The 25,781-nt window shown below is 67.4% G+C and overlaps 7 protein-coding genes across 9 annotated transcripts; 3 read left to right on the forward strand and 4 right to left on the reverse strand.

Moving 5' to 3' along the window:
- Window positions 1-60: 60 nt before the first annotated feature.
- On the forward strand, window positions 61-1,535 carry TSPAN10 (tetraspanin 10). Its single transcript, XM_065852741.2, has 3 exons — window positions 61-141; window positions 542-1,134; window positions 1,229-1,535. The coding sequence occupies exons 1-3, from the start codon at window positions 79-81 to the stop codon at window positions 1,533-1,535; spliced, it is 963 nt and encodes a 320-aa protein (XP_065708813.1). The 5' UTR covers window positions 61-78.
- Window positions 1,536-1,717: 182 nt separating this feature from the next.
- PDE6G (phosphodiesterase 6G) lies at window positions 1,718-3,509 on the reverse strand. The gene is made up of 4 exons (XM_065852606.2): window positions 3,167-3,509; window positions 2,165-2,391; window positions 2,008-2,048; window positions 1,718-1,894 (listed from the first exon to the last, which is right to left on the reverse strand). The coding sequence occupies exons 2-4, from the start codon at window positions 2,308-2,310 to the stop codon at window positions 1,818-1,820; spliced, it is 264 nt and encodes an 87-aa protein (XP_065708678.1). The 5' UTR covers window positions 2,311-2,391; window positions 3,167-3,509; the 3' UTR covers window positions 1,718-1,817.
- Window positions 3,510-4,680: 1,171 nt separating this feature from the next.
- OXLD1 (oxidoreductase like domain containing 1) lies at window positions 4,681-5,511 on the reverse strand. The gene is made up of 2 exons (XM_065852555.2): window positions 5,445-5,511; window positions 4,681-5,213 (listed from the first exon to the last, which is right to left on the reverse strand). Exons 1-2 carry the CDS (start codon window positions 5,487-5,489, stop codon window positions 4,848-4,850), a joined length of 411 nt encoding a protein of 136 aa, XP_065708627.1. The 5' UTR covers window positions 5,490-5,511; the 3' UTR covers window positions 4,681-4,847.
- Window positions 5,512-5,621: 110 nt separating this feature from the next.
- On the forward strand, window positions 5,622-7,819 carry CCDC137 (coiled-coil domain containing 137). The gene is made up of 6 exons (XM_065852500.2): window positions 5,622-5,842; window positions 6,120-6,262; window positions 6,386-6,596; window positions 6,902-6,984; window positions 7,099-7,178; window positions 7,355-7,819. Exons 1-6 carry the CDS (start codon window positions 5,664-5,666, stop codon window positions 7,568-7,570), a joined length of 912 nt encoding a protein of 303 aa, XP_065708572.1. The 5' UTR covers window positions 5,622-5,663; the 3' UTR covers window positions 7,571-7,819.
- Window positions 7,820-9,266: 1,447 nt separating this feature from the next.
- GPRC5C (G protein-coupled receptor class C group 5 member C) lies at window positions 9,267-15,519 on the reverse strand. 3 transcript variants are annotated; one of them, XM_071816409.1, is made up of 6 exons: window positions 13,344-13,758; window positions 13,126-13,220; window positions 11,188-12,232; window positions 10,630-10,724; window positions 10,253-10,393; window positions 9,267-10,022 (listed from the first exon to the last, which is right to left on the reverse strand). In XM_071816409.1, exons 1-6 carry the CDS (start codon window positions 13,675-13,677, stop codon window positions 9,990-9,992), a joined length of 1,743 nt encoding a protein of 580 aa, XP_071672510.1. In that variant the 5' UTR covers window positions 13,678-13,758; the 3' UTR covers window positions 9,267-9,989. The 3 variants fall into 3 exon arrangements, with proteins under 3 accessions (XP_071672510.1, XP_065708797.1, XP_071672509.1); XM_065852725.2 differs by lacking the exons at window positions 13,126-13,220; window positions 13,344-13,758 and adding an exon at window positions 15,432-15,519; XM_071816408.1 differs by having other exon boundaries at window positions 13,126-13,758.
- A 1,167-nt stretch (window positions 15,520-16,686) lies between these two features.
- GPR142 (G protein-coupled receptor 142) lies at window positions 16,687-20,129 on the reverse strand. Its single transcript, XM_071816486.1, has 3 exons — window positions 20,048-20,129; window positions 18,608-18,763; window positions 16,687-18,115 (listed from the first exon to the last, which is right to left on the reverse strand). The coding sequence occupies exons 2-3, from the start codon at window positions 18,741-18,743 to the stop codon at window positions 17,253-17,255; spliced, it is 999 nt and encodes a 332-aa protein (XP_071672587.1). The 5' UTR covers window positions 18,744-18,763; window positions 20,048-20,129; the 3' UTR covers window positions 16,687-17,252.
- A 2,209-nt stretch (window positions 20,130-22,338) lies between these two features.
- BTBD17 (BTB domain containing 17) lies at window positions 22,339-25,691 on the forward strand. Its single transcript, XM_065852552.2, has 3 exons — window positions 22,339-22,511; window positions 23,416-23,692; window positions 24,154-25,691. The coding sequence occupies exons 1-3, from the start codon at window positions 22,412-22,414 to the stop codon at window positions 25,232-25,234; spliced, it is 1,458 nt and encodes a 485-aa protein (XP_065708624.1). The 5' UTR covers window positions 22,339-22,411; the 3' UTR covers window positions 25,235-25,691.
- The last annotated feature ends 90 nt before the right edge of the window (window positions 25,692-25,781 follow it).

Here is a 25,781-nt window from a genome sequence, read left to right on the forward strand (position 1 = left end):
CCGGCCCCACAGCCCTATTTAAGCTCCAGCCACAGCCCCTCACATGATGGGAGTGTGACTGCCTGGGCTGTGGGCAGGATGGCGCTGAGCAGAGCCCGGCTGTCCCAGCCCTGCGGGGAGAGCACCCGGCTGCTGCCGCAGGTAATGCTCTGTGGGACCCCCTCGCTCCCCCTCGGGACCCTCAGCCCACCCTCCTGCCCTGCATACCCCGTGTGCCCCAACTGCTGGGTGTCAGGGTGCTGGCTCCATGCTGGAGCTCGCAGCACCCACACCCCTGGGGCTCTCTGTTGGGATGAATCTGGGGGTCCCTGTGAGGGTCTCTGGGAGAGCAGCCACATGTCCCCAATCTACTCAGATTCTGGCATCTCCGTGACAGGCAGGGTTACAGCGTGGGGGGTGGATGTGGGGCACCCTGGGCAGGGGGTTCTGCAGAATGGGTGTGTGGTGGCTCCATGGTTGTGTACCTGGGGGGCTGTGGGACTGGGGGTACACGGGCTAAGGGGGCATTGCTGGGGCTGCCCCGTCTCGTCTGTCCGTGCAGGCGTCCAGGCTGGTGGAGCTGCCCTACTCCTCCTCCGATGACGATGACAGCTCGCTGGCTGGGGACACAGACCTTCCCGTGGCCGAGCAGGACCCCGGGGTGTGGTACCCTGACCCCCCCAAGCTGAGCACCTTCAGCCAGTGTGTGCGGTACCTGGCCTTCCTCTGGAACCTCCTCTTCCTCCTGCTGGGTCTGCTGGCCCTGGCTGTGGGGGTGTGGGGGCTGCTGGCCAAGGGCTCGCTAGGGGGAGAGCGCCTGGCCCCCTTGGGCTCCGACCCCATGCTGCTCTTCGTGCTGGTGGGGCTGGGGGCCAGCACCGTCTCCCTGGCCGGCTGCCTGGGCGCCCTCCGCTCCAGCCCCTGCCTGCTGCGCTTCTTCGTGGGGGCCGTGCTCGCTTTTGTGGGGCTGGAGGTGCTGGGGGGGCTGCTGGTGCTGCTGGCGCGGCGGCGGCTGCGGGACGCGCTGCGGGACGCGCTGCTCCTCTGCCTCCTGCGCTACCAGGACGAGCCCGACCTGCGGTTCCTGGTGGACGAGGTGCAGCGGAGCCTGCAGTGCTGCGGCCTCGGCTCCTACCGCGACTGGGAGACCAACCCGTGAGTTGGGGTGCGGGGGGTGTAGCAGGGACGGGGGTCGTCCCTGCGCCGGGAAGGTGTGTGCACCAACATCTCTCCTTGTCTGTCCCTGCAGGTATTTCAACTGCAGCGCCCCAGGCGTGCAGGCGTGCAGCGTCCCCGCGTCCTGCTGCCGGGACCCCTGGCAGAACGGCACTGTCCCCAACTCCCAGTGCGCCGTGGGGACCCTGCGCCTGGGGGACGCGGCTGCCGGCACTGTGGTGTACCTGGGGGGCTGCGTGGCCCAGCTTGGTGCCTGGCTGCGCGGCCAGGCGGGCGGCATCATGGCTGGCGCGGCTGTGCTGGTGCTGGTGGAGGCCGCTGGTGTGCTCATGGCACTGAAGATGCTCAGGGACATTGTCCCTGTCGGGGTGCAGGACTGAGGGGGATTTGGCTGCCACCCTGTCTGGGGATGTGTGGGGGGCTGATCCAGCCTAAAATAAACCCTGTCACTAGGCTGAACCGTGTCCTGTCCGTCCTGCTCGCGCTTCGGTGTAACGCTTCCCACCCACGTCCCTGCCGACCCAGAGCAGACACCAGGCTCTCATGCTCGTTCTGGGTTTTAATGAGCATTTCTCCAGGCTGAGCCCCACAGTGATGGGGCGGCTTCTACCTACACAGCACTACGGGGTGGGGGATGGTGACCGGCGGTGCCTGTGTCCTGCCTAAATGATGCCGTACTGAGCCAGCTCGTGCAGCTCCAGGTGGCTGAAGGCTTCCCAGGGGCAGATGACGGTGATGTCTGGGGGAGGAGAGAGGCTGCGTCAGCGCGACCCCCAGCTCGGCTGTGGGCGGCTGTGCCCACAGCGAGTCCCGCTCCCCACCCACGGCAAAGGAGGGGATGGGACCCCATACCTGTTCCCAGCCCCTCCATGCCTGGGATGTCATCGCCGAACCTGCAAGGAGAGAGAGCGTCTGCCCTGACCCCCCCAGTCACCCCTCCCGGCCCAGGCTGGCACGCAGGGCTGCATCCCCCCGACCGGGTCCTGTCCTGGGGCTCTGCCCCACTCACCCCTGCACCCCCTTTTTGGGGGGCTTGCTTTTGAACTGCCTCGTCTGCCTCTGCTTGAATTTGGGTGGTCCCTTCCGGGGCGTGGCGGGTCCCCCCGTCACCCTGGTGGCAGATTTGATCTCCGGCTTGGGGGGCTCCAGGCTCATGGCTGTGCCAGGGCTGGCAGCCGGCCCCGGGTCACGGTTGTCCCTGTGTGTCCGGCGCTGGCACAGGAGGGCTCCTCACACCTGGCGGAGGGGAGATATGGGGGTTGCTGGCTTCTCCTCCCCGCCAGGGGCACCTTATGCCCCCACTCCCACCCTGTCCTTCCCTGGGGCCCCTCAGCCATCACTGATCAGCTTTCCCGACCCCCCTGCCCACAACCTTGACTTAGCCCAGCTCAGCACCCGCTAATCCCCTCCCAAAGGCAGGGAAGGGCATCCATGGGGGCAGCAGAGCTGCTGCCTCCCCTGGGGCTGTTCCTCCTGCCCTTGTTGCCCACCCCAGCGTGGATGTGACACTGGGGACACTGCTGGGAGTCCCCCATGCACAAGGCCTGTGCCACGTGTGCCAGAGTGGGTCGGCATCGGTGGCGTGGGAGCGGGGTGTCCCTTGGGGCCGGTTTGCAGCCAGGTGGGTTTTGGGGACGGGGCACCCTGGGCTGCGGACCCCTGGGGACCCGTGCTGGGGTGCAGGTGGCTGCAGTGGCGGGGGGAGCAGAGGGCAGCACATCGCAGGGCAGCATGTGGGCTCCATCCTGCTGTGGTTGTGCCTGCCCTGGGCACCAGTGCCAGAGTTTTGTGGCACAACAGGTGGCGCCGGCACTGATATGAGGGGTTCCACCCCACTGCTGAGCCCAGAGGCCAAGCACGGACCCAGGGATGGAGGGACCTGGCCTGGGGAGATGCTGGAGATGCCGCTCACAGGAGCAGGAGGTGACAGCAGGAGCAAAGCAATCCCCTGGCCCCAGAGCCCTGGTGCCACCGGTACCACGTCCCATCCCGCGCACAGAGCAGAACTTACGCAGCTGCCGCGGTCGCCGGGGCCAGTCCTGCTCTATGGACCCTTCGTCCCGCTCCTGTGTGTCCTGTGGCTGCTCTGGGGGGGGCTCAGGGGAGGCAGCTTTATCCTGCTCTGGGGTAATAGGATTATTTATGTCCCTTCTTTTCAACGGGGTAATCTGCTGTCCTGCCCCGGTGGGGTGGGGGTGTCTGGATTAGCGCCACTGCGACTGATGGGGACGAGACCAGGACCTGTGGGGGGACCCTGCCTCCCCTCCCCAAACCACCAAGGGGTCTCTAACAGGGGACCCCCAAGAGATCACCCTGATGTCCCTTAGTCCCAGGACCAGGGGTGGGACCACCAGGACACGCCGGGTTCTCAGCCTGTGCCCTGTGCTTGGTACCAAACGGGGTCTGGCTCTGAAAATGAGGGTGGTGGGTGTTGCTGCCAGCAGGCACTGCCAAATCCCACCAGCACGGGGGCAGGTCCTGGCACAAGAGCTGCCCACGGAGCTTTGTCCCTGCCAGTGCCATTGCGGGTGCCAGCACCCAGGGGACAGCCCGAGCCCTGCCTGGCCATTTCAGGGCAAAACATGGCAGAATTGGGGCTGGGCAGCTGCTGCCCGGCACCTACTGTCCGTGGGACAGTGTCACTCCAAAGCTTCCCCTAATCCCAGCGCTAAAGCAATTAGAAAAAGGAATAATCTCGGTACACTTTAATTGAACTTCAGCCCCTCTCACTAATTGCAATTAGTTGGACCCAACAAATAGGATTACAGGGATCCAGGAGCGTTTTCTCTGAAGCCGGCGGAACCGGCTGCTTCTCTGGCAAAGAGCAGGGCCCTGGTGCTAATTGCTGCTTCCAGCCAGGGTTCGTTAGTGAATGCTGCTCAGGGGCTTTGTGGCTTCACCTGGGAGGATGGGAGGGTCCGTGGGGGCTCTGATGGCCAGGAGGCCGTAGGTCCCCCCACCCAGCCGGGCAGGATGGAGGGGGATGCACTGCACCAAATTTATGGGATTTTAAGATGGAGGCAAAGGCAACTGAGGGAGAAAAGGCTCCGTGAGTAACAGCCAGGCTGGCTGTGACCTCGGCGATGGGGACAGGGCCAGTGTCCTCACTGGGGGGCTGCCAGGTCCCATGTGCCCGGGGCCGCACGCACCCCTGTCCAGGAAGGGGCTGGCAGCCCTGGTGCCCCCCTGCAAACCCTTGACGTGGAGAAGCCCCTAAGAGGCTTAAGGTGCTGGTGGCGAGGGGGGGTCCAGCACGGTACCCCAGCCCTTCCCAGTCACCAGGTCACACCAAAGCTGCTAAAGACACTTAAAATCCAGGCTGGGGAACGCAAGGATGGGGGTGGAGCAGCAGTGCGGCGGGGTTGGGAGAGGGGGGGACGTGCCAGCCTGCCCTTGGTGGGGATTTTCCATCTGGGGGGGGGCCAACAGTGTCTGACTGCTGGGAAATCCAGGGCTCAGGATGGACGTGAGCTGCTGCCTGTCCCCAAGGGCAGGTGTCCCCACAGACAAGAGGTGACACACAACTCAGGCACCACCTGTATTGAAACACACGTGGGATCCCGTCCACGAGGCTGCCCTGAGTTCAGCACCCAAATCAACAGTTTAAATAAGCCGAGTCCAGATCCTGCCGCCCAGCCTGGAGCGGAGGCTCCCGGGGGTGACATCCGCTGGTTTTTGGGGGCTGGGGGAGCTCAGTCCTTCGCCATGCGCTGCCTGATCTCCATCCTGAGGATCATTTTCACGTTCTCGTCCTCCACGTGCTCCTCGATGGCGGCCAAGGCGCGCTCGCCGCCGTCCCGGTACCGCTCCAGCAGCTGCTCCACGTACGCCACCCAGACGCAGTTGGGGCAGCCAGTCCCGCAGCAGTTCGTGGGCGGGGGGGGCAGCGGGGGGAGCCCCCCCTCTCCCTGGGGGGTCCCCGTCCCGCCGTCGCTCCCCGCGGTGCCGCCAGCCTTGGCGGGAGTGTCCGAAACCTCCCGCCGGCCGCAGACGTTGCTGGTGGGGGGGGGCCCTGCTCCGAGCGCCCCCCTGCGGCTGCTGGCGCCGTCCCGGGGCTCCTGGGGACCAAGAGCCCGCGGTGACACCGGGCCGGAGGGAGTGTGGGGGGAATTGGGGGCAGCCCTGCGCGCGGCGACCCCCCCAAAGCCAGAGGAGCTCCCACCGCCGCCCCCAACCCATCACCCCCTTACCCCCCCAACCGCCACCCCGAGCCCCCTTCACTCCCCCACCTCACCCCCAGCACCCCTTGGCCCCCGTGCCCGCCCATGGCCCCCGGGTCCCCCCCTCACCGCCGGGCGCGCCCCCGCCAGGCCGCGCGCGCCCCGCAGCAACATCCGGCCGCAACGTCCCGGCCTCGGCCCCACCCGAGCGGCAGCTCCTCCGACCAATAGCAGCCCAGTTAATAGGGGTGTGGCGGCCAGTCGGAGCCAATAGGGAGTGGGGGCGGGGCCGGGGCGGTTGGAAGCCGGAAGTGGCGGAGAAGCGGCCGCGTGGGGAGCGGGGGCGACATGGGCCGGGAACCGAGACAGAAACCGGGACAAAGAGCAGGATCGGGACAGGGACCGGGCCGGGGACAGAGACACGGACACAGACCGGCACAGGGACCCAGCCGGGGACAGGGACGAAGACCGGGATCGGGACAGGGACCGGCACCGGGGCGGGGACCGGCCGGCCCGCACCGCGACAGGTCAGTGCCCGGGGGAGCCTGTCGCGATCGGGCCTGGCCGGCTCCCGGTTCGGGGCTTGGGCCCACGGGGTCCGGTTGGGCCCTGGCGGGGTCCCGGGGTCCCGCCGCGCCCGGGTCTGCTGGTGCCTTACCAGGTCCTGGTGCTCCGGTGTCCGGCCACCGCCGGGTCCCCATGTCCCCTCATTCCCGGGGCTCGGTCACTGTGTCCCTCCGTTACCATGTCCCGCCGTGCCCGGTGCTCCAGGCCAGGCCTCACACCTCGTTCGTTCTCTCCCAGGAAGGAGAAGCAGCTGCAGAAGAAGTTGGACAACATGAAGCCCAAGCACCCCGAGGAGCAGGAGATCCCCTTCCGCCTGCGGGAGCTCATGAGGAGCCGCGAGGCCATGAAGCGCCCGGGGCCTGGGAAGAGGCGGGCGGCAGGTGGGGTGCTGAGCCCGGCCGAGGAGCCCGTGGGGCAGCTGGAGGCAGCCGGATCCCGCACCCCCGGTGATGTCCCGTCCCCTCGGTTGGCACTGCTGCAGTAATGTCACCCGTCTCTCCTAGAGAAGAAGCAGCAGCCCACGTCAAAGGGCCCCAAGGCCCCAGGGGACATCCCAGTGCCCAAGTTCAAGAGGGGGAAGGGGGAGTCCGAGCGCTCCTACATCTGCCGCATGGAGCATGAGGTGCAGCGCATCCTCTTCCTCACCAAGAACCAGCTGCAGCGGGAGCCTGAGAAGGATGCGACAGCACCAGAGAAGTCCAAGAGAAAGAAAGAGTGAGAGCAAAGCCCTGGGTCAGCCCAGGCCTGGGCCCCAGCCCTGTGCTGGGTGCGTGGCGGGTGTTTCGCTGGTGCTGCGGCGCAGATCTGACATCTGGCAGCAATGGGGGGTGTGGATGGAGGGCTGTGGGCCTCATCTCAATGGGGATGAATCTTTGGGAGCGGAGCCACAGCCCCGCTTCACCCTCCTGCAGGGCTGGAGCTGGGGCAGAGCTGCGGGGCCCCAGGTTTTGGGGGATCCCGCAGGGTAGGAACTCGCTCTGTGTCTGGTCATGAGCCCTGGCCATAACGCAACTCTTCAGGTTTCAGAATAAGAAGCTGGAAAAAGCTCGGAAGAAGAAGGAGGAGAAGAAAGAGGCCATGCTGGAGAAGAGCCGGTTCCAAGGTGGGGCTGGTGCAGCGGGGGGGCTGCGATGACCCCCTGCCCCAGCGGTGTGTGGGGAGGTGGGGACAACCGGGTGCAGCTCCTGCCTGACACTGGCACCTGCTTCTCTGCCAGACATGGTGGTGTTCGGTGAAGTGGTGACGCAGCCACCAACGATCACCTCGCGGCCCAGGGGCCAGGGCCCGGCAGAACAGGTGAGCTGAGGGGGTGACACCCGCATATCTGGGCTGGCCCTGGGTTTTCTCAGCTCCCCTGGGCTGGAAATCGGGTCTGGAAGGGCAGCAGTGGCCGCAGCCTCCTGCTGACAGTTCCATGGAGCCCTGTCCTGGCTGTTTCCAGGCTCCCTCACCTGTCCCATCTCTGCTCGCAGGCTGGACGGAAGCGGCTGCTCCTGACGTCTCGCCTGGGCCAGAGCCAGGCGTCCCCGGTGTCCCCAGCAGCGCCGGTGTCCATGGCTCGCCGGCGTATCGTGGCGGAGGAGCGAGCGCGTGTCATCCAGGCCTACCGGGACATCCAGCGGCGCAAACAGCAGCAGCGGGAGGCGGCGCGGGGCAGCAGCCGGGCCGGACGAGGGGTCCCACGCTGAGCCCGATGCGGGGGAGCTGGGTCTCCCTGGCCGGAGGAGGGCGTGCAGGCAGCGTGCAGGCAGCACGGGACCCTGGGACTCGATGGGGGTGGTTGTCCTGTTCCCACTCTTGTGTTGCCATTGCCTGGGGCTCCCCACAGCCCCACACCTCAGCTTGGGGCACCCCTGGGCTCGGCGCTGGCGCTGGGACCCCGTGGTGCCACGAACCTCTTTGTATGATAGTAAAAGTGCCATTGAGTGCCGATGGTGTGAGTGCGTCTGGGCCTACCTGGCCTGCCCGGGTGCTGGCAGCTGGCCGTCCCAGTGTCACTGTCCCTGGCAGGCCCCATTGCCACGAGGAGACCCCAGTGCCTGGCCACGAGTGAGCTGAGCCCTGGGGCCGTGGAGCATTGCATAGGATGCTCCTGCATGGTGTCACTTTCCTGTGTCATCACTGCTCGGGGACACTGTGCAGGCCCTTGGTCTTCAGCCGTGCTCACCCTTGTCCTCAGCGTCACCACCCAGCCCGGCAACGCCCATGGTCATGGTGACCACGGTGCCATCCCTGCTGCCAGGGTCACTGCCATGGCCCCATCCTGCACCCACAGCCTCGCTGTGCTGTTGCGATTCCCCCCCACAATCCAGGCAAACCCCGGTACTGACAGCCCCCAGCTCCCACCCTGGGGGGCCTGGGGGCTGCTCCCCGCACAGCCCAGCCCGCGGGGCCGCGGCGGCGGTTCACCTGCGCAGGACAAAGGCCGTGCTGTTTGGCAGCCCCGTGCCGCGGCGCCGGCACAAAGCGTTGCCTGTTGGAGCGGGGCTGGCCCCAGCGCTGCGGCTGCGGTGACGGCAGCCGGTGGGATCCCGGCCTTCCGGAGGGGCTGGGGCCGCGCACGGGGAGCAGGGCCAGCGGTGGCTCCATGTCCCCTGCCAGAGCGGAGTGGGGACAGAGGCTCTGTTCCTCTCACGGCGCCATGTGGTGCCAGGGGACCTGGAGTGCCTGGTGCTGCCTGGAGATGTCCCCACTGCCGACTGGTGCCAGATAAACACGGGTGACGCAGCACAACCCTGAGGGACACGGCTGATCCTGCTGCAAACAACCGGCTCCATCCCTGGCGCTTGTGGCTACGCCTGCCCCGCTGTGTCCCCACAGCCGGGAGCGCGGCACGTGCCGGCTGGCAAGGGCATGGCTGGGACACCGCGTGTGCCAAACTCCTGCTCGTGCCTCGAGCAGCCACCATGGCCGTGCACGGCGCTCGTGCCCGCAGCCCCACGGCTGCCAGCTCAAGGAGACCCGGTCACCCTCCTGCCCCCACAGAGCCATTTCAGCCACTGAATAATGAATAAAGCCACACCGCAGGCTTCCTGCCCGGCAGGAGAAATCACTGCGGACGAGAAAGGCAATCTGAGCAGGAGAAACCGCTCCCGACCTTGGCTCGTCCTCCGCGCCGCTCCCCACCGGGCAGCCCATCTGCTGCGCTGCCCAGGCTGCCAGCTCCCGGCAGCCCTGGCCGTGCTGGGGGACGGGGAGCCGGCACTGGGGCTGCCCTGAGCCCCCTTTTTCTCTGTGCTGCCCCCCAGGAAGGGGACGTGGCGCTGAGCAGAAGGGGAGAAGCAGCAGAAGCCCTTGGCTGCAGCGGCACTGGGGATGGGGGAGCAGCTGGCGGCGCAGCCGGGCACCCCTTCCCCATCACGGGCCGGCTGCTACAGCACCACGTAGGAAAAGTCACCTTTATTGGGTCCAACCTGAAAAATGGGGGAAGAGGAAAAAACAACAGAGAAAGCCACGGGGAGGGCGAGGGGCCGGGCTCCCCCCTGAGCCCCAAGGGGAAAAGGCACCGAGAGGGCGACAGGAGCTGCAGGGGCCGGGTCCCCAGCCTGGCAAGGCACTGATCACCTGGACCCCCAACAGGCCCCCCTTCCCCAGCAATGGGGAAACTGAGGCACAGCAGGAGCCAGGGCTGGGGAGAGCTGTGTCACCTTGTGCCCTGTGGCAGGATGGTGCTAGCTCAGCCCAGGCCTGCGATGTCCCCTGGGCTGGCGGGGTCCGTGTGCAGCCGGGGGCTCGGGGCTGGCAGGAGTCTCACCGCTCCCCAGTGGCAAATGGTCCCTGGTCTGGGGGGTACAGCATGTCCGTGAAGGCAGCGAGGGGGTGACTCGGGGTGGCCCCATGGGAGCTGGTCTTTGTGGCAGGGACAGCGGCAGGGACAGGGGGTCCGGGCAGAGCTGGTGGCTTGTGGGCACCGTGGCGAGGCAGGACGGGCAGGCAGGAGCGATGGCTCTGGGACTGCAGCTGGGTGTCCCCTGTGCAGAAACCGGCTCTGGCCGCCGGACGGGTGGCACGTAGGTGGTGGGGTGGGACAAGGCTTGGTGAGACCTCTGGAGCAGGACGGTGAGGCCGCGGCTGTGCCGGCACTGCGGGACCTGTGCTGCGGGGGCTTCACCATCGGTTCCGGCCATACGGGGACTGCACCTGTGGGCAGAGCGGGATGGTGCTGGGGCGGCATGGTGGTGGCAGCAGGACCGCAGCATGGGCCGGCAGACCCGGCTCTGGCACCAGCGAGGAGGCGCAGCCCGACTTGCCCCAGGGTGCTGGCAGAGCCACCCCTGCCCCTGTCCTCCCATGGGGACAGACTTTGCCCTTGGCCATGGGCTGGACCTCGGTGCGGGCTCCTCCGCCCACCAGGTTGCACTTTAACCCACCTGGCAGCTCCTGGCGTCCCGCTGGGTGCCGGTGTGCCGGGCCTGTGCCGCAAAGGCGTCCTCGGCTCGCAGTGTGGAGCTGGCGCTGCCGGGGCTGGTGGTGGAGGCTCGGGGCAGGATCACGTCGTAGGGACTTTCAGTCTGCGGGGCAGAAGAGGGGGGACTGCAGAGGCACCAGGAGCACCCCCAGCCCCGCGAGGTCCCCAGGGAGGAAGGCAAGAGGTGACCCCCCAAGATTACAGCAGCCTTTGGGACATGGGAGCCAGGGGAGCCCCCCACACCCTGGCCCCATCTCGATTACAAGCCCCTCCATGGGGCAGGACGTGGCCATTCCTGGAGCAGTCGGTGGTGCTGTTGTCACCCCGCGTGGCACTCACCGGTCCCTTGTGCATCAGAGCCATCTCAGTGGGCTGGTAGACGCTGGTCAGGAGCTGCCCGTTGTAGCCACTATACGGGGACACCGGCTTCTTGGCTGCAAAGAGACAGGGACAGTGAAGGGTTTGGGGGCTCATGGAGCCACCCCCACCCCACCGGGGAGCCTCGTTAGCACGTTTAATGAGCTGATTCAGCAGCTGGCTGCTCTGTGCCTTTCCCGGGGGACGGGAGGGACGTCCCCAGGGTTTGCATCACCGCGCTATGCGCACAGTCCCTGCCCAGCCCGGGGTTTGTTATTGTAGGGTCTCACGAGCACAGCGTCTGCCTGGGGCAGAGGGCCGGGAGCTGTGGGCACCCCACGCCGGGGAGGGAGCACCCCGTCCGCCCAGCTCAGCCCAAACTGGTAGACCCAGCCCGGCGGGTTTTCGGCACCACAACAAGGGCAGGCGTCAATGCCGGGCGGGTTGTGGATGGACGACTCGCTGCCGCCCACCGCTGCCAGCCGGGGGCTGGTGACCGCCACCAGCCCTGCCGTGGTCCCGGTGAGCCCCGGCACCTACCGAAGGAGGGCTCGTCCATAGAGAAGGCTTTGTTCTCCACAAACATGCTCTGCAACTTCTGCTCCTTGAGGATGGTCTCGTAGCCCACGCCACGCGTGGGGTAGATGTCGTCCTCGAAGGCCTGCTCGGGGTCCCCCCGCGTCATGTGCGTCACCTCAGGGATGATGTAGAGGAGGAGGAAGGTGCAGGCGTTGGAGACCAGTGCGATGGCCAGCGTGGGGTCGTCCCAGCGGGGCTTCTCGCCCGCACGCTGGTTCCCGTAGAGGTACATGGCCATCCACGCCACCCAGATGGCCACGGAGAGGCCGGTGGTGGCCAGGATGAAGGCGCTGTGCTTGTGCCAGCGGCGGTAGTGGCCGCAGAGGGCTGGCCAGGCCGTGCTGAAGGCGGCCACCAGCAGGAACATGACGTAGATGAGCGCCATGACGAAGTCAGCATCCACCAACTGGCAAGGGTCCGGCGAGCCGCCCTCCTGCCGCACCACCGTGATGATGAGCCACTCGGCGTTGATGATGACCTCCACCAAGGCCAGGAGCAGTGCCATCGCCAGCGTCACCCAGCCCCGCGGGCCCTGGTTCCTCCGTGCCAAGAAGTTGAGGGCCACGGCGTGTGCCAGCAGGCAGGAGAAGCAGATGCCAAAGAGGACGCCAAAGAGGAAGCGGCGGGAGGTGCATGTGGAGAAATCCGGCCCCACAATGAAGTCAAATGTCAGGCAGAAGAGCCCGAAGGTGCCCAGCAGAAAGAAGACCTGCGTGGCCACCAGGCTCTTTTTCTGGGGGTCCTGCACAAAGGGCAGACTGGCCACCAGGACGATGGTTAGCACGAAGCTGGTGACCACGCCGAGGCTGGCCACGGCCTCCAGCACAATGCCCCAGGCTGCCGAGAGGTCACAGAGGTTGTAGTAGAGGGAGGAGAGGTTGGAGCCGCAGCCGGCGGGGGGGCTGCTCTGGCCGCCGGCCACGGGGAGCAGGGCCAGCAGCACGCCGGCCGCCGCGACACCCATCCTGCACCGCGGTGCGGGCGCTGAGCGGGGCGTCCAGGGACCCTGCGAGACAGAAGAGGGTTATGGAGGTGATGGGGGCCGCAGCTCAGCTCCCGGTGCTGTTTGTGCTTATCCAGGGCTCTGAGCATCCCTGCCCACACATCCCCATGGGCATCCCTCCCGCTGGGCCATAGTGAGCCCTGCCTGTGCTGGCACAGCCGAGCCCAACCCACCGCAGCCCCAGACTGGACAGGGCAGACACACGTCCCCCGTCAGCTCCGTGCCTGGAGGCCAGAGGCAGCTGGGGGGCTCAGACTGAGCCCCACACCCTGACACAAGATTCCTCTGATGGTACCTTCCTCCAGCACCGGGAGCAGGCGGCACTGTGCCTGCTCGCTTCCCTGGGAACACCGAACACAGGCCCGGGCCGGATAGCAGATGTAACGCCCGGGGACAGGGCTGCCCCCTCTGCTCACCCCTGTGTGCCAGCACGTTCCCCTTTTCACTTCTCCTGTCCCACTTGCCTCCTCTGGTTCTGGGCACGGACCCAGCGCAGGTCTCGTGCCCGGCACTGCCGGACGCTGGCACGCAGGCAGCCGCAGCATGGCACGGCATGGCACAGCACAGGGGTCCTTGTCCCCAGTCCAGTGGCCCGGGGAGCACAGGGTGGGTACGGGGAGGAGGAGGCAGCGAGGAAGCTGCAGCCCCACTGCTGGGGGTGGAAACCCACAGGAAACCCCCAGCAAGGTGACCCCGGGCTGGGACAGGAGCAGCGCCTGGGGCCAGGACCCCTCGCTCCCTCAGAGCCAGGATGGGGACCAGGACCCCCGGTACCGCGGCAGGACCGGATTCCCGCGGCTCCTACCGGCTCCCCCGCGCCTGGCCCGGCCGGTCCCCCCGCCCCTCCCCGGCGGCTCCGGCCCGGTCTCCGCACCCCTGGCCCGGTTCCCACGCACCTCCCGGCCAGTCCCGGCCCGGTTTCCCGGCGCTCCCGAGCGGTACCGGGCCCCAAACTTCGCCAGAGCTGCCTCCAACTCTCCGGCCAGGCGACCTGCGGGGGCGGACGGGTCCGGCTCCCGGGTCTGACTCCCGGTCCGGGCTCCCGGTCCCGACCCGTTCCCATCGCGGTCCTCCCAAGCCCCGCGGGGCTCGACCCCTCCCCGGCCCCGCTCACCGGCTCCAGCGCCCGGCGCCCCGGCTCCGCCGTTCCGTTCCGTTCCGTTCCGTGCCGAGCCGTGCCGGGGCAGCCCCGGTCCCGCCGCACCGTGCGCGCCTGCCCGGCCCGGCCCGGCCCCTCCCCGAGGTGCGGCTCTGCCCGTGGAGCACTCGGGGCCGGCCGGGACCTGCCCCGTCGCGGGCGGGTGGACCAGACGGGCTGGGGTCCCGCACCGGGCGGCGAAACCGGCCTCGGAGCACGGAGGGGGCTGCGGGGTGGGCGGGAGCGGGGGCAGAGCCCGGGCTGGGAGGGGCGGACCCGGGGGGACCGGCACCGGAACCCACCTGGCCATGAGTGGAATGAGTCTGTGGGGTCTCAGCCCGGAGCACCTGGGTCAGCCCGGCCCTCCTAAGCTCAGACGACCGGGAAAGACCCTCGGGGGACAAGCGACGGGGCAGGGGGCTGTGCCAGGGCAGCATCGCCCGCACAGGGCCCGGCACTGACCTCCTCTCGGTGCCCGTGGCACTCAGCAGGTGGGTGGGCTCCTGGGTGGCAGCGGGGTCCCACGGGTGGTGCCGCCGTGTCAGGAAACACCGGCTGCACCGGGAAGCCCTGAGGCGCAGCCCGGAGGGGCCTCCCGGAGGAATGTCAGCTGACGGCTAAAGCCGGAGCCCTTGGCAGGGCAGCAGGGCCCCAGAAAAGCCCTTTCTGCAAGGGGCTGGGGGCCCAGGGCAGCCCCAGTCCAGGGACAGCAGATGGGGCTCGGTGTTCCCTGTGCCAGTGGGGTGGCCGTGCACCCCAGAGCTGGGCATGGGCACCCACAGTCACCCCATCCCTGCAGCTCAGGGCTGGGGAAGAGCCCTCGGAGGCTCGGGGTGCCCTGGGGAACCCGGGGTGCTGCCAGCCCGGGGAAGTTTCCAGGCAGGCACTGCTATTCTGGGAGGGTGAAGCAAGAGGGTGAAGGATGCAGACGAAAGTTCAACGTGCCTCCGGCGGGTCCTCCCCCAGCCCGGGCCGGGTTGAAAACAATCCGAGGAGAAAGGGAGGCAGAGCCGGAGCCGGCAGCACCCGCGGCACGAGGACCAGCACCCGCCGGAGCCCACGGGGAGAGACGGCGCGTCTGTGCTGGGTGCTGCACCCGCTGCTGCTGTCCCTCCGGCACTGGGGCCGCCTGCCCTCCTGCCCTTCATCTTCCTAAACAGCGTCTGGCTTCAGGACAGCGTTTGGGCCAGGATCGTCCCTCCCTGCTGGGGCACGTGTGCACGTGTGGCCTCGCACAGGTGGCATGGGCGGGGGCTCTGCAGTGGCCTCTTGTGCCTCAGTTCCCCCGAGGAGTCGGGGTTCAGGCTCTCAGCCTGGCACAGCCCTCGCTTTCCAGGGAAAGCTCAGCCTGGATCCGCAGTGCCGGGAGCACAGGCCGGCTGCCCCGCCGCCCCCGCACCGGCGCCGACCCGGGCCCGGGCTGCGGAGAGGCCGCGCTGCACCGGCTTCCTGCCGGCTGCTTCCTTCCGCTGCGTGGGGCCAGCGGGTTTCCCGGCTGCTGACTCAGCGCGAGCCCCCCGCGCCCCCCACACTCCCCAGGGGGCCGCTGGCAGGGGTGTCCGTCCTGCTGATGCTGCCCCGCAGCTGCACGGCTTTTGCCGTCATCTCCCCCACATGGCCGCTGTGTTCCTACCGCCTTCCCGTGGGGACCCTCCCGCCTCTCCAGCCCTTGTGGCATGGCCCCGGTGTTTTTGTAGGTCCTACAGAAACACCCCACTGGGGAGGTGGCTGTGGGTAGGTTGGGTGTGACACCGTTTGCTGGCTGCCCTGCAGGGACCAGCGTGGGCTGCAAGGGACCGGCTGCCCTTGGTCCCATCCGAAATGATTGTGCCGCGGTGGTCGGCGCCTGGCACAGCCCTTTTGGTGAGGACAGAGCCTGGTCCCAGTTCCCTGGTACCCCAGGTGGGCTGGGGACCGTGGTTCCTGTGGTGGCACCGGCCAGAGCCGGTCCCTCCAGCACAGCAGCCACAGTGAGGGGCTGGGGTACCAGGACCCGGGCCAGGTTTCCCTGCTGGCTCATTTTGAAAACATCAACGCACCTGGTGCGTTCTTTTCCAGACTCACCTTTCCTATGGAGCCACAGGGCTGGGCAGTTGGTGTGGCTGGTACGGCGGCACGGCTGGTACGGCGGCACGGCTGGTACGGCGGCACGGCTGACCGAGCCCTGTGTGGCAGTCGCGGCGGTTCACCTTGGGAAGGCGAGAGCTGTACCTGGAGCTGGGGGGGCCGTACCTGGGGCTGGGGGCCCCGCTCGCCCTCCCCGTTGCCTCCTCGCTGCTGCTGCCGCTCAAACCGGGGCCGGGGAGCTGTTTTCCACCCCAGCCGGTTCTGTCCAGAGCGGAGCCCCTCGCCGCCGGCGGACGTGGTCAGCACATTTCCACCTCCCTCTCCAAGTAAATAAGCGGCGGTTGGCGAGGGGGGGCCGGCAGCCGTCCTGGCCTGCCGCAAGCGGGGCCGGAGCTCTTGCCAAACGCTGCCCTTGCTGGCCGAACCCCTTGCCCTGTGGCCCCTCCAGCCCCAGCGAAGGGCCCCGGGGTGGGATCCAGCCCTGGAAATCCCCGGGGACAGGTGCCCCCCGGGCGGGAGGCGCGGGCTGGGTTAATATCTAATCTCTTCCCCCTCCTGCTCTCCGCATATGCCAGAATTAATGGAGCGAGCACCTCCCAGGTACCACCTGCGCCACCAGGTCAGGGTTTAACCCCATCACCGGGAGCACAGACAGCACCGGGTCCTGCCTGGCGTAAGGTGGCACCGCCAGAGCCTGTCTGTCTGTGCAGGGCACCGAGCTGGCCGCGGGGCCCTGGCTGCACCATGGGCAGGTGCCTGCGTGCCAGTGCTGGTGCCAGTCGGGGCTCATCCCACAAGCAGGGGTGGAAACACCCCATCCCATCCCCTTCCACCCCGGTGCCAGGCACGACTCGGTGTAGTGGGCAAGCCCAGCGGGCAGAAGGATCTCCATGCCCTGTATGGGGCACCCCAAATCCCCTTGGGGCAGCTGAGCCCCTGTTTCCCCAGGCAGCCCCCCCAAGCACCATCCTGCCCGGTCTCTGGGGAATTAGAGCAGAAAGGCTGGTCTGTTTTGGGGGGATTATGCTAAAGACCTTATGGGGGAATTAGGGTGGGGAGCGGGGTGGGCAGGGCTGGTGTGGGGGGCTGGGGGTGCCAGGGCTGCCAGCTCCCTGCCCCCCGGACCGTGCCAGCTCTGCAGGGCGTCCCGTCCCTGCCCTCTGGTGGCCGCTGGGGACAGGCAGGCTGGCGTGGCCGCTCGCCCAGCAGTGCACCAGCTTGGCACTGGTGTAACTGGGAGGGCTGCTCTGGTGCTGGGTGCATTCGATGCATGGAGGGCATCATGGGCCCCCGCCTTTGCAGCCGGTGGGAAATGCTGCTTGGGGACCCTGTGTCTGGGGGTGCTGCTGCCAGGTGTCCCCATCCTGGCCGCTCAACAGGAGCCAGACCCAGGCAGAGTTTTGGTCTCAGTACGGCAGTTTATGGAGGAAGGTCTGTCCCGCTGGCACCCAGCGACCACCGTATCTGTGCCAGTGCCCGCAGGAGCTCACCCGTGCCCGTCCCCTTGCTGTGGGGCAGCTGTGCCCCCCAAGTTCCCTGGGGCCTTTGGTACATCTGTTCAGCAGGGGCTGGAGCTGCTGCCAGAGAGCAGCCAAGAGCACAGGGACAGAGACTCATCTGGCTGGGGGAGCCCCACAAGCCCCATGGCTGTGGGTCCAGAGCTCAGCACGTCCTTTCTGCCCCACGGCTGGTTACCTGGGGGGCTGAACACTGCATATCCCAAGGGCAGGGTCTCACTGAGTGCTGGGGTGATGCCGGGAGCTGGCGGAGCACTGGGACCCCCGGCCGAGCGCCGCCCTGCCTGACAGCAGCCGCGGCTCAGAGGGCCGTGCCGGCCAGCGGCTCCCGCAGTTTTGGGGCTGTAATGTGGGCGCTGCTGGGCCGTGGGCTGTGCCAGGGGTGGGCCCGGAGCACCTCGCCCACCGCGCGGCGGAAGGTCCGGCTGACAAAGCAGTAGAGGAAGAAGTTGAGGGTGGTGTTGAGCATGGCCAACATGTTGGCGATGTCCAAGGCCAGGTGCACGCGCCAGTCCCTCTTGACAGAGGCCACGTAGAGGTGACAGATCATGACGATGGTGCGCGGAGCCCAGAGCACAATGAAGATGATGGTGACGGCCAGGAGGAGGGCCGTGGTCTTGTTCAGGCGGGGCCGGCCGCCCCCCAAATGCCTCTGCCGCTTCAGCTTGCAGATGACGATGGAGTTGGTGGCCAGCAAGATGCTGCAGGGCAAGAAGTAGACGGTGATGGCGTGCATCCACTTGAGCACCCTGTCCAGGGCGGTGGGGGGGTCGGCATCACGCCACATGTCCAGCCACCAGTAGAAAGGGACGCCGGTGGCCAGAGCCACGGCGAAAACGGCCACAATGATCTTGCGGGTGCGCTGGGGGTAGGACACGGTGCGGTACCGCAGCGGGTGGCACAGGGCCACGTAGCGGTCCACAGTCAGCAGGACGGTGACCCAGATGGAGGCGTGGATGGCTGTGAACTCCAGCACGTTGACGGCATGGATGAAGGCGCTGGGGACCGCCCGCGCCAGGATGGCTGTCTGCAGGATGAAGCCCATGAAGATGATGAAGATCTGGGTGAGGATGTCAGAGGTGGTCAGGGCCAGCAGGTACCAATATGATGACTTCTTGGTCCTTGTGGCCAGGCGGGACAGGGCCACGGCAGTCAGGATGTTCACTGGAAGGAGAAGGAGAGATGGGCGGTGGTGAGACCCTGGGGCTCACGGTGCCCCCCAGCAGCAGCCGGGATCCCAGGACTACCCAGGCTTTCTGAGAGAGTGGCCCCAGGCCCTGGTTAGGGTGGGTAAGCTATAAATATCACGGTGCAGCGGGGATTTGCTGAGCTGATTAATCTCTTCAGTGTGTTAGCCCAAGCAACGCAAATACCATCTGTCCCTGCTGCTGCGGCACCTGCCACGTAGGGCTGGGCTGTACAGCCGGGCACCGCGGCTGGGGGGGCCGTGGGGAACAGGTTGCTTTCCCCCACCCCTGAGGACTCTCCTCCCTGTCCCTAAAAGCCCTGAGGCTGGGGTGGGGCCTGAGGCTTTGCTGGCAGCTGAGGCCATAGGCTGGGCTAAGGGTGCCCAGCTCAGCACCCTTTCCAGGGGCTCAGCACCCAGGTGGGTGCTGCTCCCCACATCCTGGGCATCCCCCCACCCCAGCCTCTCACCTGGCAGCCCCAGCCCCAGCAGGATGCTGTAATACACGACGGGGAAGACGCCGACCAGACAGGGTGACTGCTCCGGCTCCCGCCACGCCGCCTCGCTGGCCCATGCCACCGCCGTGCTGTTGGGCACCGGGACCATCGCCTTCCGCTACGGACTGGCTGTGGGGGGAGACAGGGAGTGTCAGGGGGATAAGGACCCTGGGGGCTCCCGAGTAGGGGCTCAGCCAGGACATGGCACAGAGGGCTTGGGACAGGTTGGTTCCCCCAGGTTCGCTGTTGTATCTATATGTGATGGCACATTTTGGAGCTGCCCACGGATGCTGCAGGACAAAGGGACTCAGGATCCAGCCCGCTCGGGGACGGCGGATTGACGGACCCCATCCCCGCAGCGCAAGGTGGCCCCAGTACCCGAGATGCTCCTTGTGTGTACACCTGGCCCCGTTTACCACCTTGAAGAAAACCGGATTAAAACACCACGATCCTGGGCACCTGCTAGGGTCTGAGGTCCCGGCTCCCGGACCAGACTGGGGAATCACCCGCCGGGTGTCCCTGTCCCTGTCCCTGTCCGTGTCCCAGCCCACGTCCCGCGCCCGGATCGGGCCCGAGGTGCGCCTGGCCATTCATAAACCCGGGAGGCACCACACCCATCCCGAGCCTTGCGCTCCTATTGGCTGGGGGAAAAGCTTTAGCCAATCAGAGAGGCGTCCTCCAGGAATGGGGATGCCTGATCTGGGCGCTGCGTTCTGATTGGTCAGAATCTCTCCGTCATTAGCATCTCCGGGGGGACTGCGACCCCCGGGCTCTAGTGCCGGAAAAAGGTGCAGGGTGCGGTGCGGGGGTCCTGAGCCCGGGGGGGGAATGCTGGGCACCGCTGCGGTCCCAGTTCGACTCTGGCCCCACAGGAACGCCAAAGTGGCCCGGTCCCTGTCACCGCAGAGCCCCGCCGGGGCCGGGGGGGACTCGTCTTCCCTCTGGCGGTGCTCTCGTTCCGGTTCCCCCAGCGATGGATCTGCCCCCCTAGCGGTGCCCGCGGGGCGGGGGTCCCATCTCCCCCTGCCCTGGCAGCCCAGACGGGTTTCGTGCGCTGCACCCTGCCGGGATGGCAGCAGGATCCCGAGCAGAGCCCCGGGCTGGGGGGCGAGCAGGGGGAGGGATGCGCGGGGGGATGTCAATTAACTGCAAATTAGATCCGGCTAATCAGCAGGGGCAAGTCCGGTCCCTTCAAGTCCCCCAAGGAACTGGGGCATCGATCGCTGCAACTGCGGCGGGAACGTGTTAACTCTTTCCCAGCCCTGACCCCGTTTGCTCTACTAAGAGGGCTGGTCTGGTCCCCCCTTTTCTCCCCCACCTGGGGTCCCACTCCTCAAGCCCTGTGAGAGATGGACTCTCACCTTGGTGGGCCCTATGCCACCCACCTTGCGTGTGCTGCCACCTCCCCTGTACCTGGAGAGCCACTGGTGTCCGTGTCCCCGCCAGTGTCCCTCTCCTCGGTGGTGGCTCTGTCCCTGCCGGTGTCTGTGTCCCCACAGGTGTCCGTCTCCTCGGTGGTGGCCGTGTCCCCTCCAGCACCTGCAGCATCGCAGGGACGTGGGGCGGAGGGAGAGCTGCGTGGGCAGAGCCGCGGGCTGGGCTAGTGGGGCAGGAGGACGTCCCCTGGCCCTGCTGCTCCCTCGGGGGCCAGGGCTGGGGTCACTTGGGAGGTTGTGGCAGCCCTGAGTGACCGTGACAGAGCTCATCCCCACCCCAGAGCAACAGGGGTGGTGGTCTGAGTGCTTGGGGACATCTCAGGCCCCCCATTATACCCAAAGGCCCGTGTCACCAAGCCAGGGTGCATCATTCCCACACCTGGACCCCCAGCTCTCGTGTCCCCCGTGCCCCCGCAGCCTGTGCCACCCTGCCCTGTGACCAGTGACACCCAGCGGGGGACACGGGGGTCCCCAGGCTGTCGGTGCAGTCCGGGCTGGCGTGGCGCCAGCGGCTCCCCAGGCGCACGCTCTGGGTGAGCTGTTGTTTGCAGCAGGTGGTTAAATGAGGCATCGGTGGATGCGGTTGAGCCATTAACCGGCTGTCCTGCAGCGGGGGCCCCTCGTCCCCCGCTGTGCGCGCCCCGCAGCGATGCAGGGGTGTCCGTCCGGGCTGGGCTCTGCTTGCATCGCACTCCTGGGACTCCCCCGTCCCATCACCCGCCCGCCTGCCCACCTGCCTGTCCCCACGAGGAGCCCCCGAGTGTGGCGCAGTGATCGCTGAGCAGCTTGTCCCCAGCCCATCCACCCGTGGGTCAGGACCAGATGGGTGATCCCTCCCTGCGGAGCTGCAGCAACATCTGCCCATGTTCAACATCTGGACACCCCATCTAAGCCTGTGCCCCTCGCCTTGCCCCCCAGGCCACGATTGTGCTCAAGGATGTGGCTGCTTGGTCCTGTGTCCCCATGTCCCCATCCTCCTCAGGGACACGGGTGCTCTGGCTCTGGCTCCCACGTGAGCTCACAGCAAGCCTGTCCTCAGATGCCCTCGCCAGCGTGACAGCAGCCCCTGCCATGGTGGCATCACCGTGCCAGGGCTGGGCGAGCTGGTACGCAGGGGCAGATGGTCTGAGCACGCTGTGCCCGGCGCAGAGCCCTGCCCACCACCGTCCTGCCCCACCGTGTGTGCCCATGGCCACCTTCGCCCTGCGAGCCGTGTGCTCCCCATCCCACTGGCCATGGCACAGCATCCCTCCCGTTGCGGGGTGCTGGCAGTGCCGGCCATGGCACAGTGTTCCCCTGCAGGTCCTGGGCATGAAATGGGCACCATCCGCGCTGTCACCGCACTCGGCAGCTGAACACAAATCTGTGATACCGCAGGCACTGGCATTAATCCCATCATCCCAGACATTCAATAACTGGGAAACAGCTAATTGCCCTCCTCGGCTCTGGCCCTGCCTATGTGCTGAAGGTCACCCTGGGGTGTCCCCAGGAGGGGGCCCAGGCGCTGCCCCCCCAGCAGGTGGGTCCTGCTGCACCCCAAGGTGACAACGTGGTGGGTCTGTCCCGGGCGGGGGTCCCGGCCCTGGCTCCCCAGTGGGGTGCAGACACCCCCTGCTTCTACCCCGTTTGCTCGGGCTGTGCCAGAAAACGCTCCCGCATAGAGGGTGCCCATCTCCTGCTGTGGGGTGGGAGCACCCAGCACCACCCCAGCCCCAGGTCTGAGCCATACTGGCCCCACCATGTGGCACTGGGGCTGTGGGGGGCAAATGCCACGCCAGCCCCATTGTGAACCCCCAAGAGCTGTCAGGGTGGGCGAGGAGCCAGTGGAGGCCGGCTCTGGGCACTCGCCCCGTGCAGGCAGCCTCTTGGCTGCAAAGGCTGGGAAAAGGGCAGGCGGCTCCTGCCGGCAGCGCGGATGCCATGGTGATGGGCTGCTGCCGCCATGAATACCCATGAGCCGGGGAGCGGGGCGGCTGTGCCGAGCTGTGCCCTGAATGCAAAGACCCCGGCAGCACAAAGGGCTGCAGCCACGCGTGGGGCAGCGGCACAGCAGTGACCAGTGACTCCGTGAGCAGGTGGCACATGGAGATGTCCACACAGCGTGCCGAGGCTCACCGGGGCGCCCTGTCACGCAACCCTGGGTGCGGGGCTGGGGTCCGGGGTCGGGGGGGATGGCCGAGGGCTGGAAGCGGTTCCCTTGGTAACGGCCGGTCCCAGTTTCCACCAATCGATGTGGCGGTGCGGGCTGGGAGGGCTGGGAGGGCTGGGAGGGCTGGTGGCCTACATAAGCGCCAGGCGGGCACCGGGCGCCCGCCGAGCCGGCAGATGCGCTTGCGAAGCCATGAGCAGGCTGACGGGCACCCGGCCCGCGGCCGCCCGCCGCTGGGGCTGCGCCACCACTGCCTTCCTCCTCCTCCTCCTCCTCCTCACCGCGCAAGCCGGTAAGGGTGGCTGGGGCAGGGGAGGCGTGGAGGGGTCCTGTGCCGTGGGTCCCGCTGCCCTCGCTGGGTGCCGGGGTGGGGTGCGGCTGTGGGTACCTGGTGATGCTCAGCGTGGCTCTCCAGCAGCTGTCGCGGTGCCTGGGGACAGATGGATGCGGTTCCTGGACGTGCTGTGCCCCACTGCTGTGCCCCATTGTGCCCAGGAGCTGTCAGTGGTGACAGCCGGGCTGTGCTCACCCCTGCCCGGGGACGCTTGGTGCCGTGGGCAGCAATGTCTGGCACTGTGGGGCAAGGGGCTCCTGATCCCCCTCCCCAGCCTCACTCAGCTGGGCTTAAGCCGGCTCTGGGACGGGTAATCCGCCTGCTCGCTGGCCGGTGAGACGGGGATTGGGAGAGATGGGGCCAATTCACCCTGGAGGAAGGATGATCTGGGTGAGGGGGAGTTGTGCTGGGTGCGACGGAGAAGAGAAGAGGGAGGAAGGGTCCCCATGCCCGTGGGAGCATGGAGACCCCTGCTCAGTCCCTTACCCCACTGGGAGCCCAGTCCTGTGGGGACACAGACACGGGGGATGGTCACCCCGGGGCGTGCACACTGGGCTGTGAGCCAGCGCTGCCCGGCATGGGGCCATTTCTCAGCCTGGGACAGGGTGGTCTCACCCCTCTCGCTGCGGAAAAGCAGCTTTTTGGCTCCCAAGGGCACAAGCGTCCTCATGTCCCCTCGTCCTTCCTCCACTTGGCACCAGCCAGCCCTTTGGTGCTGGGGCAGCGGAGGGAGGACGCGCACAGATCTGGGCTGCCCCACTCACACCCATCGCCCCACAGCTGGGCCCCATGCTGCTGCATCCCAGCCCCCCACCCCTGTTTGCTGGGGCGCAGCACTGGGATGGTCCCATCTTCCCCCCAGCCCAGAGAGCCGACCTTAGCGGGGACACCACGGCGGCCACCATCAACCACTCGCTGACGCTGCTGCAGCGGCTGCAGGAGCTGCTGCAGAATGGCAACAGCAGCGACACGGTGCTGCGGGTGCGCTCGGCTGCCGCCGAGGAGGCCAAGGTCTTCCACACCCACCAGCTGCTGCTCAGCCTCCAGAGCGAGGTCTTCGAGAGCCTCCTGCGCAACCAGAGCATCATCACCCTGCACGAGCCGCCCGAGACTGCCGCGCTCTTCGAGAAGTTCATCAGGTAGGTGGGAACCCTACGGGATGGGGACACCAGGAGGGACACAGCTCCTCCGGGGACCACGGGGACCCCATGGGATGGGGATGCAGGCATGGAGATGGAATATTCCCTTGGGGACCACAGGGACCTCATGGGATGGGCGTGTTGGGAGGGGTACAGCCATGGAGGGGGATGCTCTCTTGAGAACCATGGGGACCACACTTGATGGAGATGCCCAGAGGGATGCAGCCAAAGGAGGATGCTCCCCTGGGGACCACAGGGACCCCACAGGATGGGATTCTGGAGAGATGCAGCTCAGGAGGGAGGATGCTCCCCTGGGGACCACGTCAGCCTCACGGGTTAGAGATGCCCAGAGGGATGCAGCCAAAGGAGGAGGATGCTCCACCGGGGACCGTACTACCAGAGTGGCAGCCTGGGAAGGGAACTGGGGGACACCGTTGTCACCATTGCATGCTCTGCCCCAGGTACCTGTACTGCGGGGGGGTCTCCATCCTGCTGCACCAGGCCATCCCCCTGCACCAGCTGGCCAGCAAGTACCGGGTGTGGGGGCTGCAGCGCGGCGTGGCCGACTACATGAGGAGCCACCTGGCCAGCGAGTCGAGCCAGGGCCACGTGGTGACCTGGTACCACTACGCCGTGCGCATCGGGGACGCGGCGCTGCAGGAGACCTGCCTCCAGTTCCTGGCCTGGAACCTCTCGGCCGTGCTGGGCAGCGCCGAGTGGGGCTCGGTGAGCGTGGAGCTGCTGCTGCTGCTGCTGGAGCGCTCCGACCTGGTGCTGCACAGCGAGCTGGAGCTCTACACCGCCGTGGAGGGCTGGCTGAGCCGCCAGCAACCTGAGGGGCCTGTGGCCGAGCGGGTGCTCCGTGCCATCCGCTACCCCATGATCGCGCCCAGCCAGCTGTTCCGGCTGCAGGCGCAGTCGGCGGTGCTGGCGCGGCACCGCGCCGCGGTGCAGGACCTGCTGTTCCAAGCCTTCCAGTTCCACGCCGCCTCCCCGCTCCACTTCGCCAAGTACTTTGACGTCAACTGCAGCATGTTCCTGCCCCGCAACTACCTCGCGTCCAGCTGGGGCTCCCAGTGGGTCATCAACAACCCGGCACGGGACGACCGCAGCACCAGCTTCCAGACGCAGCTGGGTCCCAGCAGCCACGACGCCGGGAAGCGGGTGACCTGGAACGTCCTCTTCTCGCCGCGCTGGCTGCCCGTCAGCCTGCGCCCCGTCTACTCGGACTCGGTGTCGGGCGCCATCCAGCCGGTGCGAATCGAGGACGGTCGCCCCCGGCTCGTCATCACCCCGGCCACAAGCAGCCCTGACTTTGCCGGCGTCAGCTTCCAGAAGACGGTGCTGGTGGGCGTGCGGCAGCAGGGCCGCGTTGTGGTGAAGCACGTCTACAGCTTCCACCAGAGCTCGGACGAGGCGGCCGACTTCCTCGCCCACGCCGACCTGCAGAAGCGAACCTCCGAGTACCTCATCGACAACTCCCTGCACCTCCACATCATCGTCAAGCCCGTCTACCACTCCCTCATCAAGGTGAAGAAGTAACGGGGCGGAGGCAGGTCCTGCGGTTGGACTGGCCCCAGCCCCGCGGGGGGCTTGTGTTGGTCCCCCTGCTCGTAGGTAGATGATGGGGTCCCTGGGACTGCACCACTGCCCACCCCTCCCTGATCGTCCCCCTCGCTGTCCCTGGGTGTGTGCAGGGACCTGGGGACACTGGGACCCCCCAGCCCCCTGTGGGTGGTGCAGGAGGTGAAATATGCAGCTCCATCTCAGGCTCATAACCGCAAGGAGCGAGGGGATGAGGACAAGGCCAGCCTGGCCCTCCCGTGATGCCACCCCTGTGGCACTGGGGTCCCCAGCAGCACCCCCGGTGCGGCAGAGAGCTGGGTGCGTGCCCAGCCTGAGGAGGGGGCTCTGGGGGGCACTCACCATGCCCACGGCCGCCAGCCGCCCCAGCCCTGCCCCGGCACCCACCCCCTGCCGAATAAAAGCAGAAAACGAGCGTCAGGTGTGTGGGGGTCTCTGGGGGGTTCCCCATCCCGGGGACGGGCAGGGGCAGTGGGGCTGTGCACAGCAGTGACACCGCGCTGAC

This window comes from Patagioenas fasciata, chromosome 18 (assembly GCF_037038585.1).
Source record: "Patagioenas fasciata isolate bPatFas1 chromosome 18, bPatFas1.hap1, whole genome shotgun sequence".
Taxonomy (NCBI): Eukaryota; Metazoa; Chordata; class Aves; order Columbiformes; family Columbidae; genus Patagioenas; species Patagioenas fasciata.

Coding starts and splice junctions, on each gene's coding strand:
- GPR142 (XM_071816486.1), bottom strand. CDS start 18,743: ATGGTCCCGGTGCCCAACAGCACGGCGGTGGCATGGGCCAGCGAGGCG. Junction 18,116..18,607: donor GCTGGGGCTGGGGCTGCCAG/GTGAGAGGCTGG, acceptor TTCTCCTTCCAG/TGAACATCCTGACTGCCGTG.
- TSPAN10 (XM_065852741.2), top strand. CDS start 79: ATGGCGCTGAGCAGAGCCCGGCTGTCCCAGCCCTGCGGGGAGAGCACC. Junction 142..541: donor GCACCCGGCTGCTGCCGCAG/GTAATGCTCTGT, acceptor CTGTCCGTGCAG/GCGTCCAGGCTGGTGGAGCT. Junction 1,135..1,228: donor CGCGACTGGGAGACCAACCC/GTGAGTTGGGGT, acceptor CTGTCCCTGCAG/GTATTTCAACTGCAGCGCCC.
- PDE6G (XM_065852606.2), bottom strand. CDS start 2,310: ATGAGCCTGGAGCCCCCCAAGCCGGAGATCAAATCTGCCACCAGGGTG. Junction 2,049..2,164: donor CCCAAAAAGGGGGTGCAGGG/GTGAGTGGGGCA, acceptor CTCTCCTTGCAG/GTTCGGCGATGACATCCCAG. Junction 1,895..2,007: donor CATGGAGGGGCTGGGAACAG/GTATGGGGTCCC, acceptor CTCCTCCCCCAG/ACATCACCGTCATCTGCCCC.
- GPRC5C (XM_071816408.1), bottom strand. CDS start 13,677: ATGGCCAGGTGGGTTCCGGTGCCGGTCCCCCCGGGTCCGCCCCTCCCA. Junction 10,394..10,629: donor CTCTGATGCACAAGGGACCG/GTGAGTGCCACG, acceptor TCTGCCCCGCAG/ACTGAAAGTCCCTACGACGT. Junction 10,023..10,252: donor GGGACGCCAGGAGCTGCCAG/GTGGGTTAAAGT, acceptor CTCTGCCCACAG/GTGCAGTCCCCGTATGGCCG.
- BTBD17 (XM_065852552.2), top strand. CDS start 22,412: ATGAGCAGGCTGACGGGCACCCGGCCCGCGGCCGCCCGCCGCTGGGGC. Junction 22,512..23,415: donor CCTCCTCACCGCGCAAGCCG/GTAAGGGTGGCT, acceptor TCTTCCCCCCAG/CCCAGAGAGCCGACCTTAGC. Junction 23,693..24,153: donor CTCTTCGAGAAGTTCATCAG/GTAGGTGGGAAC, acceptor GCTCTGCCCCAG/GTACCTGTACTGCGGGGGGG.
- OXLD1 (XM_065852555.2), bottom strand. CDS start 5,489: ATGTTGCTGCGGGGCGCGCGCGGCCTGGCGGGGGCGCGCCCGGCG. Junction 5,214..5,444: donor TGGCGGGGGCGCGCCCGGCG/GTGAGGGGGGGA, acceptor CTTGGTCCCCAG/GAGCCCCGGGACGGCGCCAG.
- CCDC137 (XM_065852500.2), top strand. CDS start 5,664: ATGGGCCGGGAACCGAGACAGAAACCGGGACAAAGAGCAGGATCGGGA. Junction 6,985..7,098: donor GGAGAAGAGCCGGTTCCAAG/GTGGGGCTGGTG, acceptor CTTCTCTGCCAG/ACATGGTGGTGTTCGGTGAA. Junction 7,179..7,354: donor GCCAGGGCCCGGCAGAACAG/GTGAGCTGAGGG, acceptor CTCTGCTCGCAG/GCTGGACGGAAGCGGCTGCT.